The 21,162-nt window shown below is 46.9% G+C and overlaps 1 protein-coding gene across 5 annotated transcripts in view; it reads right to left on the bottom strand.

The window, feature by feature from the left end:
• The window catches only part of mast2 (microtubule associated serine/threonine kinase 2), a 297,943-nt gene that overhangs the window by 75,938 nt on the left and 200,843 nt on the right, over positions 1-21,162 (bottom strand). The window contains exon 1 of one of the 5 annotated variants that reach the window (XM_071346359.1): positions 11,387-12,126. The exons of the other annotated variants lie outside the window; for them this stretch is intronic. Coding sequence (XP_071202460.1) covers positions 11,387-11,460 — 74 coding nt within the window. The 5' untranslated portion in view covers positions 11,461-12,126. Of the gene's footprint in view, positions 1-11,386; positions 12,127-21,162 lie in introns of those variants that run through there. 5 annotated transcript variants of the gene reach the window in all.

A 21,162-nucleotide genomic window follows, 5' to 3' on the forward strand; every position in this document is an offset into this window, starting at 1 on the left:
TTTAGTGTCGTAAGTTTTCATAACTGTGCCCTTAATTGCCTACCGTCCGTAAGCTGTTAGTGGCTTAACGACCGTTAAGGTGCATGTTCATTAATTGTTTATGGTTCATTGAACAAGCATGGGAAACAGTGTTTAAACCCTTTACAATGAAGATCTGTGAAGTTATTTGGATTTTTATGAATTAATTTGAAAGACAGGGTCCTGAAAACGGGACGTTTCTTTTTTTGCTGAGTTTAGATTGCATTTCATTAAATTATGAGAAATACTATGAGACATCATACATGCAATCAGAAGCTCCTATTAACATGAAAATTGCTAAAAGAAAAAATAGCAATAGAATAACTAGTCACTTTAATGTTGTTTAAATAATGCTTGACTCATCTCATATGTATATACTGTATTCTATTCTACTGTATTGTGGTCAATGCCACTCCGACATTGCTCAATCTAATATTTATATATTTATTAATTCCATTATTTTAATATTAGATGTGTGTGTATTGTAGTGAATAATTGTTAGATACTACTGCACTGTTGGAGCTACAGTAGGAACACAAGCATTTCGTTACACCCGCTATAACATCTGCTAAATATGTGTATGTGAACAATAAAAATATTATTTGATTTGAGAATAAATAATTCTGTAATTGAAAATTGAACACCCAATGTAAGCTACTGCCCCTTTAAGAGCTAGAATAGATGTTGAACCCTATGTTGTAATTCTCACCCTATGTTGTGTCTTCTCACCCTATGTTGTGTCTTCTCACCCTATGTTGTGTCTTCTCACCCTATGTTGTGTCTTCTCACCCTATGTTGTGTCTTCTCACCCTATGTTGTGTCTTCTCACCCTATGTTGTGTCTTCTCACCCTATGTTGTGTCTTCTCACCCTATGTTGTGTCTTCTCACCCTATGTTGTAATTCTCACCCTATGTTGTGTCTTCTCACCCTATGTTGTGTCTTCTCACCCTATGTTGTAATTCTCACCCTATGTTGTGTCTTCTCACCCTATGTTGTGTCTTCTCACCCTATGTTGTAATTCTCACCCTATGTTGTGTCTTCTCACACTATGTTGTGTCTTCTCACACTATTCAAACCCCACTATCAATAAACAGCTGATGAAGCTCTATTAGCCTACCTTTGGCATGTTCACACTGCACAACAAATTAAACGAACTGCACCGAGTTCACAAAAAAATGTCTCAAAGGTACCAAGTGTGAAAACACCATAATATCATGACATACTGGTTCACTTCTCTCAGTCCGAATCAGTTATATTAAGGTTTTCTGAGGGTTTAAAAGCTCATGTCTCAGCTCAAACCAATAACTTCCTCGCTATTCCATTATTTCCATCTCTCTCTTTCACTAACATGCACACACCCGAGGCAGCTCCCAGCGGTTATAAGTATGTTTGATGAAAGGAGCTTTTATTTTATCAGGTGGTGATGTAGAATTCATGAGGCAGTAACTAAGTGTTACTGATGAAGAGCAGAAGAGCTGAATTACCTGCCAGCTCCGTGGTGCGAACATCCATCTACTGCTAATACAACTACAAAACCTACAGTGGCTTCAGAAAGGATGCACACCCCTTGAATTTCCCCACATTTTGTTGTTTAACATCCTGAATTTAAAATGGATCAAATTGAGATGTTTTGGTCAATGGCCTACACACAATACCCCATAATTTCTTGAAGAACATTTTCAAAATGAATACAAAATGTAAACATGAAATGTCTTTAGTCAATAAGCATTCCCTTTGTTATTGCAAGCCTAAATAAGTTCAGGAGTAAACGTGTGTTTAAGAAATGACATAATAAGTTGCATGGGTTCATTATGTGTTCAATAATACACTGCTCAAAAAAATAAAGGGAACACTTAAACAACACAATGTAACTCCAAGTCAATCACACTTCTGTGAAATCAAACTGTCCACTTAGGAAGCAACACTGATTGACAATAAATTTCACATGCTGTTGTGCAAATGGAATAGACAAAAGGTGGAAATGATAGGCAATTAGCAAGACACCCCCAATAAAGGAGTGGTTCTGCAGGTGGTGACCACAGACCACTTCTCAGTTCCCATGCTTCCTGGCTGATGTTTTGGTCACTTTTGAATGCTGGCGGTGCTTTCACTCTAGTGGTAGCATGAGACGGAGTCTACAACCCACACAAGTGGCTCAGGTAGTGCAGCTCATCCAGGATGGCACATCAATGCGAGCTGTGGCAAGAAGGTTTGCTGTGTCTGTCAGCGTAGTGTCCAGAGCATGGAGGCGCTACCAGGAGACAGGCCAGTACATCAGGAGACGTGGAGGAGGCCGTAGGAGGGCAACAACCCAGCAGCAGGACCGCTACCTCCGCCTTTGTGCAAGGAGGAGCACTGCCAGAGCCCTGCAAAATGACCTCCAGCACGACTCCTTCATCCCCTCAGGCCAGGCTGCCAAGCCTCTTGCCTGGAAAACCGGAGACGCAGGATGGGGACCACCTTCACCAGCTCTCGCTGTGGACCTGCAGGATATGTGCAAATACATTGCAGACAAGCTGCTGATTCCCTGGCCCAACGCAGTAGAAGAAACCACCAGGACCTGCTACAAGGTTAAGAGGCTACCCAAAGCCAAATGGGCAGCCATGCAATTCCTACAACTCACCAGAATGCCTGGAGGAGGATACACCCGGTGACTGTGTTGACATGGAAGGGCTTGCCCCCCTGTCAAATCCCTGGTGGCTTCCCATCTACACCACAGCCAGTGGTCCTCCATGACTTTGATTGGTCCCACTCTACCGATCAAGTATGAATGTTTCCAGGCAACCGCGACAGAGAAGGTCTACAGGTCTGTCACCACAGCAGTGAGGTCTCTCAGCACCGTCTCCATGCTCTCAGCATACCAAGCTGAGCTACAGGAGGAGATAGCGGTCACGCCGGAGCCGGGTCTGTGGGACGAGATCTGCATTGCCACAGACCTCAACCTGCATATACTTAAAGCCCGCCATCCAGGCGTCAGGAAGGGCAATGGGGCTCATGATATCCCAAGGTGTCAGACAGTGAGAAGCTGAAGATCCTGGATGCTCCGGTAGACCTTAAGGCGCTAATTATGAGAAACCCTCAAGCTTTGTCTGCCGAGGAAGACACAGCCCGGTGTACATCACTGCACCTTCGCACCAGGCTGCAGCAGGTCGACCTCCCTCAACCCTCAAGATCCCCAGCCCCCCCAGTTAGCACTCTGGGATTGGCCAGTGAACAGTTTCATTTGAACACTGACGGGGTTCCCCAAAATGTCATTTTAACAATTCAAAGTTCTACAGCTTCATCCACCAGGTCCCTTTATGATTGTAAATGGCTCGTGTTTGAGGAACGGTACACTTAGTCACAAACAGTGTCGTTCCAGTGCTCTGTCCTAGTAACTTGTTTCTACAGGAATTATTAAACAAAGGAAAGGCTATTAAACACCTTTAAATGCTGGACATTGGCAATGGCATTTCATTTTCTCGCTGTACCGAAACCGAACAGTGACCCCAAAATCGCAATATGTACCGAACCGTAGGTTTGGTGAACCGTCACAACCCTAGACACACACACACACACCATATGTATCATACACAACACGGCAGCTTATTCTTCAAAGCCGCACCACATGCTAAGCCCATACTGCAGAGCCTGCATATCAACAGATGGTAGAAGACTTATCAAACACACAGCTTTTCACGAGGGAATACTTCCACTAGCCTAGCTGCTTACTTTGTGGTGCATACCAATAACACACACTGGCCACAGAGCACACACACTGGCCACAGAGCACACACACTGGCCACAGAGCACACACACTGGCCACAGAGCACACACACACACACACACACACACACACACACACACACACACACACACACACACTGGCCACAGCACACACACACACTGGCCACAGCACACACACACACTGGCCACAGAGCGCACGCACACACACACACTGGCCACAGAGCACACCCACACTGGCCACAGAGCACACAGACACACCCACACTGGCCACAGAGCACACACTGGCCACAGAGCATACAGACACACCCACACTGGCCACAGAGCACGCACACACACACACACACACACACACACACACACATATGCACTCACTCACACAAAACAGAGATGAGAGAGGGACTGGAAATGTGAAATGAGATTTGAATGTTAAATGTCAATGATAATTTTCTCATTTGAGTGATTACTGGCTCTAATCGTTTTACCAAACAGTTTCATGTGCGGCCAGCCGGGGGTTCGGCAGGCAGGCGGAGCTAAACAACATAATTACAGTCAGCCGATGTGATGAGCCAATTAACACGAGAACGCAGCAATTATGCAGACACCCGTTAGCAGGGAGTCAACAGAGAGAGAGAGACCAGAAACACCATCACTGCTAGCAGGAAGTCAACAGAGAGAGAGACCAGAAACACCATCACTGCTAGCAGGAAGTCAACAGACAGAGAGAGACCAGAAACACCATCACTGCTAGCAGGAAGTCAACAGACAGAGAGAGACCAGAAACACCATCACTGCTAGCAGGAAGTCAACAGACAGAGAGAGACCAGAAACACCATCACTGCTAGCAGGAAGTCAACAGACAGAGAGAGACCAGAAACACCATCACTGCTAGCAGGAAGTCAACAGACAGAGAGAGACCAGAAACACCATCACTGCTAGCAGGAAGTCAACAGACAGAGAGAGACCAGAAACACCATCACTGCTAGCAGGAAGTCAACAGACAGAGAGAGACCAGAAACACCATCACTGCTAGCAGGAAGTCAACAGACAGAGAGAGACCAGAAACACCATCACTGCTAGCAGGAAGTCAACAGACAGAGAGAGACCAGAAACACCATCACTGCTAGCAGGAAGTCAACAGACAGAGAGAGACCAGAAACACCATCACTGCTAGCAGGAAGTCAACAGACAGAGAGAGACCAGAAACACCATCACTGCTAGCAGGAAGTCAACAGACAAAGAGACACCAGAAACATCATCACTGGTACTGATGCATGTCAGATGGAGTCTTTCCACAATTTTACAGACAGGGTGCAAAAGGGCCTCCTTTGGGGTAGGGGGCCACAGAGTTAGACAGGGGGGCGGCGTACTGCCTATACAATGGTAAGGGAGATTGATTTAGAGACGTCTAGCCTCCAGAATGGGTGAATGGCCACAGCTCTCTCTAGCCACAGGGAGACAGACAGAAGAGTATCGACAGCAGCCTCATCACAATCTTTATCCACCTACAATTGACTGACTAAACAAGCCCTGCTTTCTCTGTGAACGGAAAAGACTGAGGGATAGTGATTGCTCCTTTTCTTCCGGCTCCATTAAGAAGCACGTCTATGATCGGTCTGGCTAGCGTAGCGTCATAGGAGCACAGTGGGGGATCTGAGCATTGATCTGTACAGTATAGATTGACTTCACACAGGGCACAGAGGGAGGGATGTGGCTGGCATATCTAGTCCTCTACAGCCTTCATCAGGTATTGAGACTGTTCAAATACCTCGCAAGAATACAGAATGATGAGGAAGAGGGGGATGAAGAGGACATAATAATCAATCCCAAATGTTCTGTCATCAGGAGGAAAACGAGGGATGGTTTAGAAGAGAGAGAAGAGAGAGTGGTTTAGAAGAGAGAGGGAGAGAGAGTGGTTTAGAAGAGAGAGGGAGAGAGAGTGGTTTAGAAGAGAGAGGGAGAGAGAGTGGTTTAGAAGAGAGAGGGAGAGAGAGTGGTTTAGAAGAGAGAGGGAGAGAGAGTGGTTTAGAAGAGAGAGGGAGAGAGAGTGGTTTAGAAGAGAGAGGGAGAGAGAGTGGTTTAGAAGAGAGAGGGAGAGAGAGTGGTTTAGAAGAGAGAGGGAGAGAGAGTGGTTTAGAAGAGAGAGGGAGAGAGAGTGGTTTAGAAGAGAGAGGGAGAGAGAGTGGTTTAGAAGAGAGAGGGAGAGAGAGTGGTTGAGAAGAGAGAGGGAGAGAGAGTGGTTTAGAAGAGAGAGGGAGAGAGAGTGGTTTAGAAGAGAGAGGGAAAGAGAGTGGTTTAGAAGAGAGAGGGAGAGAGAGTGGTTTAGAAGAGAGAGGGAGAGAGAGTGGTTTAGAAGAGAGGGAGAGAGAGTGGATAAGAAGAGAGGGAGAGAGAGTGGTTTAGAAGAGAGTGGTTTAGAAGAGAGAGGGAGAGAGAGTGGTTTAGAAGAGAGAGGGAGAGAGAGTGGTTTAGAAGAGAGGGAGAAAGAATGGTTTAGAAGAGAATGGTTTAGAAGAGAGTGGTTTAGAAGAGAGAGAGAGAGTGGTTTAGAAGAGAGGGGTTTAGAAGAGAGGGGGAGAGAGTGGTTTAGAAGAGAGTGGTTTAGAAGAGAGGGAGAGAGAGTGGTTTAGAAGAGAGAGGGAGAGAGAGTGGTTTAGAAGAGAGAGGGAGAGAGAGTGGTTTAGAAGAGAGGGAGAGAGAGTGGTTTAGAAGAGAGGGAGAGAGAGTGGTTTAGAAGAGAGGGAGAGAGAGTGGTTTAGAAGATAGGGAGAGAGAGTGGTTTAGAAGAGAGAGGGAGAGTGGTTTAGAAGAGAGTGGTTTAGAAGAGAGAGGGAGAGAGAGTGGTTTAGAAGAGAGAGGGAGAGAGAGTGGTTTAGAAGAGAGAGGGAGAGAGAGTGGTTTAGAAGAGAGGGAGAGAGAGTGGTTTAGAAGAGAGAGGGAGAGAGAGTGGTTTAGAAGAGAGAGGGAGAGAGAGTGGTTTAGAAGAGAGGGAGAAAGAATGGTTTAGAAGAGAATGGTTTAGAAGAGAGTGGTTTAGAAGAGAGAGAGAGAGTGGTTTAGAAGAGAGGGGTTTAGAAGAGAGGGGGAGAGAGTGGTTTAGAAGAGAGTGGTTTAGAAGAGAGGGAGAGAGAGTGGTTTAGAAGAGAGAGGGAGAGAGAGTGGTTTAGAAGAGAGAGGGAGAGAGAGTGGTTTAGAAGAGAGGAGAGAGAGAGTGGTTTAGAAGAGAGGGAGAGAGAGTGGTTTAGAAGAGAGGGAGAGAGAGTGGTTTAGAAGATAGGGAGAGAGAGTGGTTTAGAAGAGAGAGGGAGAGTGGTTTAGAAGAGAGTGGTTTAGAAGAGAGAGGGAGAGAGAGTGGTTTAGAAGAGAGAGGGAGAGAGAGTGGTTTAGAAGAGAGAGGGAGAGAGAGCGGTTTAGAAGAGAGGGAGAAAGAATGGTTTAGAAGAGAGTGGTTTAGAAGAGAGGTTTAGAAGAGAGGGAGAGAGAGTGGTTTAGAAGAGAGTGGTTTAGAAGAGAGGGAGAGAGAGTGGTTTAGAAGAGAGTGGTTTAGAAGAGAGGGAGAGAGAGTAGTTTAGAAGAGAGAGGGAGAGAGAGTGGTTTAGAAGACAGAGGGAGAGAGAGTAGTTTAGAAGAGAGAGGGAGAGAGAGTGGTTTAGAAGAGAGAGGGAGAGAGAGTGGTTTAGAAGAGAGGGAGAGAGAGAGTGGATAAGAAGAGAGAGGGAGAGAGAGTGGTTTAGAAGAGAGAGGGAGAGCGAGTGGTTTAGAAGAGAGAGGGAGAGAGAGTGGTTTAGAAGAGAGGGAGAGAGAGTGGTTTAGAAGAGAGGGAGAGAGAGTGGTTTAGAAGAGAGAGGGAGAGAGAGTGGATAAGAAGAGAGAGGGAGAGAGAGTGGATAAGAAGAGAGAGGGAGAGAGTGGTTTAGAAGAGAGTGGTTTAGAAGAGAGGTTTAGAAGAGAGGTTTAGAAGAGAGGGAGAGAGAGTGGTTTAGAAGAGAGAGGGAGAGAGAGAGAGAGGTTTAGAAGAGAGGGAGAGAAAGAGCGGTTTAGAAGAGAGGGAGAGAGAGTGGTTTAGAAGAGAGGGAGAGAGAGTGGTTTAGAGAGAGAGGGAGAGAGAGTGGTTTAGAAGAGAGAGGGAGAGAGAGTGGTTTAGAAGAGAGAGGGAGAGAGAGTGGTTTAGAAGAGAGAGGGAGAGAGAGTGGTTTAGAAGAGAGGGAGAAAGAATGGTTTAGAAGAGAATGGTTTAGAAGAGAGTGGTTTAGAAGAGAGAGAGAGAGAGAGAGTGGTTTAGAAGAGAGTGGTTTAGAAGAGAGGGAGAGAGAGTGGTTTAGAAGAGAGTGGTTTAGAAGAGAGGGAGAGAGAGTGGTTTAGAAGAGAGTGGTTTAGAAGAGAGGGAGAGAGAGTAGTTTAGAAGAGATAGGGAGAGAGAGTGGTTTAGAAGACAGAGGGAGAGAGAGTGGTTTAGAAGAGAGAGGGAGAGAGAGTGGTTTAGAAGAGAGAGGGAGAGAGAGTGGTTTAGAAGAGAGAGGGAGAGAGAGTGGTTTAGAAGAGAGAGGGAGAGAGAGTGGTTTAGAAGAGAGGGAGAGAGAGTGGTTTAGAAGAGAGGGAGAGAGAGTGGTTTAGAAGAGAGGGAGAGAGAGTGGTTTAGAAGAGAGGGAGAGAGAGTGGTTTAGAAGAGAGGGAGAGAGAGTGGTTTAGAAGAGAGAGGGGGAGAGTGGTTTAGAAGAGAGTGGTTTAGAAGAGAGAGGGAGAGAGAGTGGTTTAGAAGAGAGAGGGAGAGAGAGTGGTTTAGAAGAGAGAGGGAGAGAGAGCAGTTTAGAAGAGAGGGAGAAAGAATGGTTTAGAAGAGAGTGGTTTAGAAGAGAGGTTTAGAAGAGAGGGAGAGAGAGTGGTTTAGAAGAGAGTGGTTTAGAAGAGAGGGAGAGAGAGTGGTTTAGAAGAGAGTGGTTTAGAAGAGAGGGAGAGAGAGTAGTTTAGAAGAGAGAGGGAGAGAGAGTGGTTTAGAAGACAGAGGGAGAGAGAGTAGTTTAGAAGAGAGAGGGAGAGAGAGTGGTTTAGAAGAGAGAGGGAGAGAGAGTGGTTTAGAAGAGAGGGAGAGAGAGTGGTTTAGAAGAGAGGGAGAGAGAGTGGTTTAGAAGAGAGGGAGAGAGAGTGGTTTAGAAGAGAGGGAGAGAGAGTGGTTTAGAAGAGAGGGAGAGAGAGTGGTTTAGAAGAGAGGGAGAGAGAGTGGTTTAGAAGAGAGAGGGAGATAGTGGTTTAGAAGAGAGAGGGAGAGAGAGTGGTTTAGAAGAGAGAGGGAGAGAGAGTGGTTTAGAAGAGAGGGAGAGAGAGTGGTTTAGAAGAGAGGGAGAGAGTGGTTTAGAAGAGAGAGGGAGAGAGAGTGGTTTAGAAGAGAGGGAGAGAGAGTGGTTTAGAAGAGAGGGAGAGAGAGTGGTTTAGAAGAGAGAGGGAGAGAGTGGTTTAGAAGAGAGAGGGAGAGAGAGTGGTTTAGAAGAGAGAGGGAGAGAGTGGTTTAGAAGAGAGAGGGAGAGAGAGTGGTTTAGAAGAGAGAGGGAGAGAGAGTGGTTTAGAAGAGAGGGAGAGAGAGTGGTTTAGAAGAGAGAGGGAGAGAGAGTGGTTTAGAAGAGAGAGGGAGAGAGAGTGGTTTAGAAGAGAGGGAGAGAGAGTGGTTTAGAAGAGAGGGAGAGAGAGTGGTTTAGAAGAGGGAGAGAAAGAGTGGTTTAGAAGAGAGGGAGAGAGTGGTTTAGAAGAGAGGGAGAGGGAGTGGTTTAGAAGAGAGAGGGAGAGAGTGGTTTAGAAGAGAGAGGGAGAGAGAGTGGTTTAGAAGAGAGAGGGAGAGAGTGGTTTAGAAGAGAGAGGGAGAGAGAGTGGTTTAGAAGAGAGGGAGAGAGAGCTCCATGATGATATTTAGAAGGCAGATCTGACTGGGTCTGAACAGTGTTCCAGAACACTCTCTCACACATCCCCATCTTTCAAGCTGCTCTTCAGAGCCGACCCGGTGCAACAACACAGTACACAGTGTGACAGCCTCCCAGTTGACTCATCTAACAGCACTCAGAGACACACACACAGCCAGGCCAGGTGTCCCAGTCACACAACAGCTATCTGCCAACACGCTAAACATGGCATTTGGTTTGGTGGGCTATGATAACATCACAGCAGGAATCTACTATATCATATAACTCCATGCAAGACAGCTCAATCACTAGGTCTTACCTGCACAAACCAATCTATCTAGATAAGAGAATGAAAAAGAAGTCCATCGTCTGTCTGTCTGTGTCTGTCTGTCTGTCTGTCTGTCTGTCTGTCTGTCTGTCTGTCTGTCTGTCTGTCTGTCTGTCTGTCTGTCTGTCTGTCTGTCTGTCTGTCTGTCTGTCTGTCTGTCTGTCTGTCTGTCTGTCTGTCTGTCTGTCTGTCTGTCTGTCTGTCTGTCTGTCTGTCTGTCTGTCTGTGTGTGTGTGTGTGTGTGTGTGTGTGTGTGTGTGTGTGTGTGTGTCTGTGTGTGTGTGTCTGTGTGTGTCTGTGTGTGTGTGTGTCTGTGTGTGTGTGTCTGTGTGTGTGTGTGTGTGTGTGTGTGTGTGTGTGTGTGTGTGTGTGTGTGTGTGTGTGTGTGTGTGTGTGTGTGTGTGTGTGTGTGTGTGTGTGCGCCCATCCACCTGTGTTTGAGTCGACATATCATAGTCCAGCAGAGCCACTGGGCGTTTGAATCATCCATAGTGTCTAGCTGCTCCAGCAGTTCTGCACACTGTTGCTATGCAAGAGTTCTCTCTCTCAGCCTCTCAATTCAATTCAAGGGGCTTTATTAGAATGGGAAACATACGTTAACATTGCCAAAGCAAGTGAAGTAGATCATATACAAAAGTGAAATAAACACTGTCTGTCTGTCTGTCCGTCCGTCCGTGTCTCTGTTTGTCTGTGTGTCTCTCTGTCTCTCTCTTTCTATCTGTTGACTGTAGAGAAACAGAGATCAAGCGTGTCTGTGTGTCTGTCTGTGTGTCTGCTGTCTGTGTGTGTTACAAAGTGCACCATTCTTAACAGAAGGAGAAAATTGCTGCTTCAAACTGGTTAGTACTGCTCTGTCTCCCCTGTCTGAATGCAGCATCTAAATTCACAGAGAGAAAGGGAGAGAGACAGGGAGAGAGACAGGGAGAGAGACAGGGAGGGACAGAGCAAGAGAGAGAGAGAAAGAGGGGGAGAAGGAGAGAGAGAGAGGGAGAGATGGAAAGAGAGAGACAGAGAGAGAGAAAGAGAGAGACAGAGAGAGCGAGAGAGAGAGACAGAGAGAGAGAAAGAGAGAGCCAAAGAGAGAGAGACAGAGAGAGCAATAGAATTGAGCTAAATGTGCACAAAATTGTCAGATCAAACCTCAGACCTTTCCATCACAACTCAAATGCATCAGTGACATTCTGAAATGTCACACAAACACAGACTAACACGCAGACACACCAGCAGCAACAACATGTAACCTAGTAGCACTCACAAGACAGGCAAATCTAGTTACCTGTCCAGCAGAAAACACCCCAGAGAGGAAGAGGAGACGCACAGAGAGGAAAGGAGAAGAAAACAAAGCGAGAGAAAGAAGGGAAAGGAGAGAGATTACAGATTCATACAGAGAAAGCAGAGGGACGTAAAAACAGACAGACAGAGAACTACCTCTTGGATCGGCACAGCATGCTTCTCTCAGGCAGGGAAAAATTGGAGAGCACAGTCCAGAAAGAGTCAGACATGGTCCTGAAGCTCCACACACATGGTTGTCACTCACCCACACACAGACAGACTGGGCGCCGCGAGCCAGCCTCTAAACACACACGTACGTACGCCAGCTACCGGCAGCAGCCAGCCAGGCAGCTTGGACAAACGGAGGAGAGGATGTCTATTGCTGCGTCCTAAACTAAAGCTAATGCTGCTGCTGGTCTCAACCTGTCGCGCTAACTCTGCTGCTGGTCTCAACCTGCCGCGCTAGCTAACTCTGCTGCTGGTCTCCACCTGCCCGCCAGCTAACTCTGCTGCTGGTCTCAACCTGTCGCGCTAGCTAACTCTGCTGCTGGTCTCAACCTGTCGCGCTAGCTAACTCTGCTGCTGGTCTCAACCTGTCGCGCTAGCTAACTCTGCTGCTGGTCTCAACCTGCCGCGCTAGCTAACTCTGCTGCTGGTCTCCACCTGCCCGCCAGCTAACTCTGCTGCTGGTCTCAACCTGTCGCGCTAGCTAACTCTGCTGCTGGTCTCAACCTGTCGCGCTAGCTAACTCTGCTGCTGGTCTCAACCTGTCGCGCTAGCTAACTCTGCTGCTGGTCTCAACCTGTCGCGCTAGCTAACTCTGCTGCTGGTCTCAACCTGTTGCGCCAACTAACTCTGCTGCTGGTCTTAACCTGTCACGCTAGCTAACTGCTAGTCTGAGCAACCTCATAGTGTGCTCTCCTTCGCCTCTCTCTCAATTTTTCTCCTGCCTCTGCCTGACAGTATCCCCCCCCCCTCCCCTCTGTCTCATTTAACTCCAACACTCCTTCTCTCTCTCCCGCCAGGCTCAGTGGCCAGGCTCAGTGACCAGCCCCCCCTCCAGCTCAGTGGCCCTTGGCTCAGTGGCCTCTCTCTCTCTGTGGATCACATTTAAAGTCCAGCCTGCCGTAAACACCTATTGACTCTACCACCAGGGTTTTTTCTGCACCATCTACGGCCATATGGGAGGTGTGTGTGTCAGTGTGTGTATGTGTGTCAGTGTGTCAGTAGTGTGTCAGTGTGTCAGTGTGTGTGTGTGTGTGTGTGTGTGTGTGTGTGTGTGTGTGTGTGTGTGTGTGTGTGTGTGTGTGTGTGTGTCAGGATTAGGAAGCCCAAGAAGGATGCTCATACTCATCATCAATACAGAACAGAATGGCGCTAAAAGGTTTTAGGGCATTTTCACAAATGAAATTCGGGACCTGGTTTGGTTTCCTGTAGCATCTGTGAGAATTCTACAAAATACGTTTTGCTAACACAAGACCTGAAAGTAAACATTTTAGGTTGCGATTTCCGAGACGCAAGATCCAAGAGCCCAGTATGGTAAAGATCCAAGAGCCCGGTATGGTAAAGATCCAAGAGCCCGGTATGGTAAAGATCCAAGAGCCCGGTATGGTAAAGATCCAAGAGCCCGGTATGGTAAAGATCCAAGAGCCCGGTATGGTAAAGATCTGAGTGCCAACCGCTCCACAATCCGGATCATACAAAGAATATGTTAAAGTGCCCTCAGACACGGAAACCTTTATTTCAACTTGGACTAAGATGCCACCATTGAACAACAACAGTTCCGTCAGCCATCATGAATGACAACGGGATGTGACAGTTCCTTAGCCCTGCTCATCTTAGCAGAGATACAGTGACAGAAAAATAGACGAGAGACAGCTCGGGACAAGACAGCCGATGCCATCACTAGATGTCAGAGGTCAAATCAAGGTCATAGTGTATCTGATGACCTCTTCTGCACATCACAATGGACATGAATTCCTCTGTGTTCAGTACCATAGATGGATTACCTTGACTCTCTCTCTGACACTACTGGAGCGTGTTAGCACAGTCCTAGTTGCCTTTTCAGCTTTGCCTGTATGTCTCCCTCAAACATTGTTTTCGTAATGATCTACCCTGAGCCCACCTAGGGGTTGTTGCAGTCAAGACATTTTGTCAGCTGGTGATGGACTGTTAATTAACATAAACACATTTAGCATCTCCTGGCTTCCACACACAGCCTACAAGCCACTGATGCAGACCTTTGGAACATTTAATACAATCTAATGAATCCATGTGGTATAGCCTACACCATCACAATACATCCATTATTTATTTTAGACAGGTCTACAGAAGCATGATGTGAAGAAAATGTAGTCTATTTCAGAAGAACAGAATAGCATATTCTGAGTTGTCCTTAAGTTAAGTCCTGATCTGGCTCTGCCAAATGGCTGTGGGCTACACTAGTTCATTCAGCAGACAAGGTTTGCTGAGAATTCCAACAAATTATTTTATAGTATGAAGAATACAATTGAACAAAGCTGAATAAAACAGAAAGGATATTTTCTCCAAACGATTTGAAGGAGTGAGCACGTGCGGCTGTTCTATGTTGAGCGGTTAATGCTCAATTTAGAGTTATTTATGGAACTTCAGTTGTGATACAAATTTTGGGCTATGTGTTTAGATTTTTAATACATTCTTAGGCTGCATGATGCAACTCTAATGAAGATTGTAAAACGTTGCATGAACGGCATGAGCTCTGCTTTGTTTTTTTTGTGCAGGCTGTAAACACTTCATCAGTCTCATTCACAATTTGACAAGCACTTGATAATGCCTCGGATTTCCCGGCTGCATCTCCTTTGTGTGGCCGTAATGCCCCTTAACAAAAATCATTGCCTTTTGTGGGAACTGGTCATAGTTCCCTTGAGCTGAATATAAAAATTACAAATCCCTTCTCCCGGCTGTGTGCCGAAGCACACATGGCTCTCAGTCACGTGATCAGGTTTTTCTCACAGGCTACAAGTGAAGACAGACATATCTGGGATGCAACTGTTTGCGTCATCCAATTCCAAGGTGCATATTGAAGCTTTGTTAGGTTGGATGGGGAGCGTCCAGCCAAGACAACGCAGGAGTGGCTTTGGGACGAGTGTCTGAATGTCCTTGAGTGGCCCAGCCAGAGCCCAGACTTGAACTCGATCAAACATCTCTGGAAATACCTGAAAATGTCTGTGCAGCAACGCTCCCCATCCAACCTGACAGAGCTTGAGAGGATCTGCAGAGAAGAATGGGAGAAACTCCCCAAATACAGGTGTGCCAAGCTTGTATACCCAAGAAGACTCGAGGCTGTAATTGCTGCCAAAGGTACTTTGTAAAGGGTCTGAATACTTATGTAAATGTAATATTTTTATTTTTATAAATTAGAAAACATTTATAAAAAACTGTTTTTGCTTTGTCATTATGGGGGTACTGTGCATAGATTGATGAGGGAAATAAATACAATTTCATCAATTTTAGAATAAGGCTGTAACGTAACAAAATGTGGAAAAAGTCAAGGGGTCTGAATACTTTCCGAAGGCACTGCATGGATGTGTGTGTGTGTATATATATATATATATATATGTATATACAGTATATGCATGTTTATTTTTTACTCCTCTTGGGATATAATTATTGTTTGGATAACCTTATTTAATATTATTCATAGATTTTAATCTTAAATTGTTTCACTCTATGTGATACCCACTGCAGAGACCACCGGAAGAAGAATGATCACTGAATTATCACAGTACATTATTGTAATGTTTGTTTATGTGTCAATTAACTGGCAATTTGACACAAAAAAATGCATTCATTCATTCGGTAGCTTAGGCTACTTTTATTCTGGTAAAATCACAATTTTAACAGCGCATTTGATATAAATAACCTAATAAATTACATTGGTTGTCACAACTAATAAAGCCTAATATTGCAGAAGGAAGTTTACAAACATTTGAATGCTGAAGGTGACTCACAGATGTGCCAGATCAGTAATAGGCCTACGACTTGCTGTTCAGCCCGCGAAGATGCGCACAGTTTGACTACTGACATGGTCTAGGGTTGTTCAGCATGCAAAATGACTTGTAGATCAATGACTGTCAACATAATTACATGCTTAGTTCCACACTGAAGGAGAGGATGCAGTTGTCACACAAATCTGGGGTATTTCTGGAAGGTAGAAAGAAAGTCATTTGAAAGTAATAGTGAACCGACTATTCGTAGTGTCTGAATCGATTTTCTGACTGACACTTGCTACATTTCGGTCGGTTTGGGGTCCTGCAAACCAATGCAGTCATATCTTAAACATTTGAACGAGGGAACGATGCATATCTTTACATCACGATTTACTGTACTGTACCTAGTCTGAACACACACAAAACTGGTGATACCTTTTATGAGAGGGCCTTTATCATTGGAGTGCTATTATTTAGTTCCTTTGAGTGTGAAGGGGAGGTATTTACACTTAACACAGACACACATACACGCTTTAAGGGTACTGTTAATCTCTGAGTTAAGGAACCGGGTCATACACACACGCTTTAAGGGTACTGTTAATCTCTGAGTTAAGGAACCGGGTCATACACAGATGCCTTATTAAGAGTACTGTTAATCTCTGAGTTAAGGAACCGGGTCATACACACATGCCTTAACAGGCTGACTACACCGCTCGCGTCGGGTGCGCGAGTGTTGCAAAATACATTTTGAAATCTATATTAATCAATTATTGCACCCACACTGCTCGCAGGTGCCAACGAGCGTCTGCGTTGCCAAGGGCTAAAATAGAAGTCAGTTCCATTTGTGACGCAGATCGCGCTGCAAGTCCTGCCTCTCCCATCTTCTCATTGGTTTATAGAAGCAGGTACCCACGTGCCATCTCCTCATTGGTTATACCCAAGTGGGTGACTGAAGACGAACGAGGTCAGTGGCGGTAATGCACCTAATTTATGAAAGTTGCCAATCGCAATATAAAGTTAAGAGAAGAAAACGCCTGGAAGGAGGAGAGATGACTAGAAACAAATCGGTTGACCGTTTTATGTCTGGATTAATTGTCGGAGTAGAGGACCTTGTTCATTTCAGGTAAAATAACAACTCAATGTTTATATCCCAGGACAAATTAGCTAGCAACAGCAAGCTAGCTAAATATGTTAGGATTTATGTTTATGCACTATAGCCTGCTACCATATTGTTTGAAGATGAATATTGTTTTGTTACACACACACACACAAACAATGCAGATGTGTGTGTGTGTGTGTGTGTGTGTGTGTGTGTGTGTGTGTGTGTGTGTGTGTGTGTGTGTGTGTGTGTGTGTGTGTGTGTGTGTGTGTGTGTGTGTATGTGTGTAAAGACTGAGCAACATAGAGTGACTTGATACAAAAGCTGTGGTCAATCTGGAGAGGAGAGGGGTGCATATCTCCAGGCCAACCAGGGAGGGTAGGACACTGGACAATACCATATAAGGAACTGTTTGAGTGTCGCATCGGGAGCGGCACAAGACGGATCTAATCTACCCAACGACCAGATGCGGACATCTGAGAGACTGGGACCAGAGACTGGGACCAGTCTGAGTGCCGGCGATAGTCTGAGCAAAGTTTAAACCACGCTCAGCCTCTACTGTGATAGGCCAACAGACGGGTTGGAACTACGTCATCACGGTATAAGAACAGCTGTTTACGTACTTCCTGCCAGTTCTCTGTTTTACCCTGCGCGGTGATACAGCGAACCCGTATATACGAAAATTGCATTTGCCATTTATTGTTTGCGTTAATTAAACATAATTAAAGAAAGTTGGCAGACCTTGCTTTTTATTTATCCTGATACCGGATTCGATTAACGCAGCGCTCACAAATAGGACAAATTCGCTAGCAAGTGCAAGCTAACTAGCTAAATTGCCATACATGTTTAATGCTTTTCGACCTGTCCCCAAATTAATGTAATTGGTTCAGAGTTTGTTTTGATATTTTAACCTGCGTGTCGTGATCGCGTTTGATGTGGGGGGACAAAATAAATGTATGCACGATGGCGCACACACGCAGCCGGTTTGGGTTCGGTGTTAAGGGTACTGTTAATCTCTGAGTTAAGGAACCGGGTCATGCACACATGCCTTAAGGGTACCGTTAATCTCTGAGATAAGGAACCTTGTGTCACACACACATGCCAGGTCTACCCACACACAGCCATCCAGTCTTACCTCCAGAGGAAGGGGTTTCCCCCCTGGTGGACGGGGGCTGACAGGGGGCCCTCAGCGTGGGCAGAGGAGGAGGAGTGGAGGAGGAGGGAAGGCTGGGAGGAGGAGGTGTGGATGGAGCGAGGGAGGGAAGTGGGGGAGAGCAGGTGCTGCAGGAGACTGCTGTTGCCATGGCAGCGGTGCTGAGCGGCCGGCCAGATTCTACGGGTCGACGCGGACGGACGGGAGGAAGGAAAGAGGGAAGGTTGTCTGATAAACAACACTAACAAATGTACTACTGGCTTAAATCCATGAAGCCGTCATCAAAACAGCCCCCCTCCCCGTACTAAGGAAGCTGTGGTGAGGGGCAGTGGAGCCCCCTCATACTCCCCAGTGCCAGCTCTCTGTTGGCAGGCTGGGTAGAGAGGGGCCATATGGGGCTGGTCTAAACAGGCTTGGACCCCCTTGTGAGTGGCCAGAATGGGTGACAATATGACCCTGGCAGCAGTCTGCTGTGTGCATGTGTCTGTCTCTGACTGGGCAGTGACCTGGTATTCACACTATCCCCCCCTAACCTCTCCCCGCTCTTTTCTTCCTCTCTTTCCCTTCACCGCTCCTCCCGTTTTTCCTTTATGCCTGAGTGCTAATGTGTGTTTCCATGGCTGTGTGTGCGTGTGTGATGTGTACTGCATGTTTGAGGGGTGTAAGCAGACACTGCCTGGCCCTGTCAATCACTATACTCTCAGACCTACAGCTCCACAACACACAGAGGGAGGGAATCACACACACATACCGTAAGGGCAGTTAACCCTTTGTGGTCAGTGTGTGTGTCTTACTGGATATGCAGGTCAGGAGCTCCTGGCCTCTCCTTCCTCCTCTTCATCATGTTTCCAACGGCAATGGTAAATCAAGGGGCCGGCTCGGGGAGTCAGTGCTGCTCCAGTGAACTCTGCCACCTGTCCATCAAAGCCATGCTGGCCAACGAGCTGACAGCTCACTTCCTCTCAAAACAACAACACTGCAAAACAGACACAGCCCTTACGGACTACTCATTCATAACACACAATGAGAAGAACAGTGAGTGTGAGTAACAACATCCAAAATCAAGTTATGAGAGGCCATGTGGTTTAGACTGGTCAGTACACAGACAGGTATGCCAGGTATCTAGGCTAGCGTCAGACTGGTCAGTACACAGAAAGATTAGCCAGATATCTAGGCTAATGTCAGACTGGTCAGTACACAGACAGGTATGCCAGGTATCTAGGCTAGCGTCAGACTGGTCAGTACACAGAAAGATTAGCCAGATATCTAGGCTAATGTCAGACTGGTCAGTACATAGACAGGTATGCCAGGTATCTAGGCTAGCGTCAGACTGGTCAGTACATAGACAGGTATGCCAGGTATCTAGGCTAGTGTCAGACTGGTCAGTACATAGACAGGTATGCCAGGTATCTAGGCTAGTGTCAGACTGGTCAGTACATAGACAGGTATGCCAGGTATCTAGGCTAGTGTCAGACTGGTCAGTACATAGACAGGTATGCCAGGTATCTAGGCTAGTGTCAGACTGGTCAGTACATAGACAGGTATGCCAGGTATCTAGGCTACAGTGTCCTCAGTGTTCTGTTCTCATCTAATACTGGCAAAGCAGGGCTTTACAGCTGAACACCGATGAGTCACACACACCATGTCTCTACCTGACCCAGCTATAAAAACATCAAACCACTCACTTCCCTGTCTTACAAACACACACTGGCACATACAACCACAGTCACACACACAAACACCAAAACACAAGCACAGTGAGCAGAGTCAGCAGCTTTCTAGAAGGTTCCTCAAGTCCCGTGGGTCAAACCAGAAACCCAACAGTAACAGGGGTTTCTGTGTCCCCCCCTGTCCTGGCTCGGTGACCACTCCACTGACAGGGTCACAGGTCAAGTATAGGTTAGCATTGGTTCAAATAGCCGTCACATAAATCCTCCACAGGCACCAGGGTTTGGGAGAGCTGCTCTGAGTATCCCCGGGCTAAGATCCCTGATCCTGGGGAATGCTTGTCAGTTAGTCCGTTGGTTCAGAGGAGTGTCCTTGAGGTCTGGCTGACTGCTCTTTCTGACAGTCTGACAGGAGTGTCCAAAGGGAGAACTTGGCCATGGTCACTGCCTCTTCAGCCAGCGAGAGAGAGAGAGAGAGAGAGAGAGAGAGAGAGAGAGAGAGAGAGAGAGAGAGAGAGAGAGAGAGAGAGAGAGAGAGCCTGTCGCCTGAGCTACTGTCACTCCCACACACACACACACTGTGAGCAGTAGAGTACAGAGAGAGAGAAGTCCAGAATACAGTGACACACAGCACTACCACGCCCAGCTGACAGCCAGGCACAGAGCATTCTCATGGTATCACAAGACCCTGAGGGAGGTGCAGCTGTCACCCCTAGCCTTACCCTGCCTTATCCTGGCTATCCCTACCCTCCCTCCCCCTCATCCCTGCCTTATCCTGGCTAGCCTTACCCTGCCTTATCCTGGCTAGCCTTACCCTGCCCCCCCTCTCTCTACACCTCACCCCTGTCTTACCCTGCCTTATCCTGGCTAGCCTTACCCTGCCTTATCCTGGCTAGCCTTACCCTCCCTCCCTCTCTCTACACCTCACCCCTGTCTTACCCTGCCTTATCCTGGCTAGCCTTACCCTGCCTTATCCTGGCTGACCTTACCCTCCCTCCCCCCGCACCTCATATCTGTCTTACCCTGCCTTATCCTGGCTAGCCCTACCCTCCCTACCCCTCATCACTATCTTACCCTGCCTTATCCTGGCTAGCACTCCCTCCCCCTCTCTCTACACCTCATCCCTGTCTTACCCTGCCTTATCCTGGCTAGCCCTCCCTCCCATCCCCTCTCTCTACACATCATCCCTGTCTTACCCTGCCTTATCCTGGCTAGCCCTCCCTCCCTCCCCCTCTCATCCCTATCTTACCCTGCCTTATCCTGGCTAGCCCTACCCTCCCATTCCCTCTCTCTACACCTCATCCCTGCCTTATCCTGGCTAGCCTTACCCTCTTTTCCCCTCTCTCTACACCTCATCCCTGTCTTACCATGCCTAATCCTGGCTAGCCTCCCTCCCACCCCTCTCTACACCTCATCCCTGTCTTACCCTGCCTTATCCTGGCTAGTCCTCCCTCCCCCTCTACACATCATCCCTGTCTTACCCTGGCTAGCTATTCTTCCCTCCCCGCTATTATCTCTCTCTACCACTCAACCTCCTGTTCTCTCCTGTCCCCATTCTCTGTCTTGGGAATCAGAGGTACATCAGTGTCCCTGGTGAGGGAGCCTGTCTACGTGTGGGTTAAATGCAGCTCACATGCAGTGACGGCAGGGACAATAGATCTGAATCAATCAGGCTACATTAGAGGCTTTGGTTACAACTAGCGTAGCGCTGTTGCATCACTAGGCTAATCCCCGCCTGATTAGTGGACTGACGTACGACCACACGGCTACAGGACATGAGACTGTCATTACCCAGACTAATCTACTATAACAGTCTAGGACCTGTTCTATAAGAGAACATCAGCAGAGGTAGTTAACTGTTACAGTACACTCCAATACAGGGTCAAGGTTAGGTTCTGATTAGGTTAGACTGTGGTCAGAGAATAGAGAGCAGATACAGTACAACTGTGGGTATAAACGGGAGGATGATGTGTGTGTCTGTGAGAGAGAGAGAGAGAGAGAGAGAGAGAGTAAAATAGAGAGAGAGAGAGAGCGAGTGAGGACAC

The sequence above is a fragment of the Salvelinus alpinus genome, chromosome 16 (genome assembly GCF_045679555.1).
Source record: "Salvelinus alpinus chromosome 16, SLU_Salpinus.1, whole genome shotgun sequence".
Classification (NCBI taxonomy): domain Eukaryota; kingdom Metazoa; phylum Chordata; class Actinopteri; order Salmoniformes; family Salmonidae; genus Salvelinus; species Salvelinus alpinus.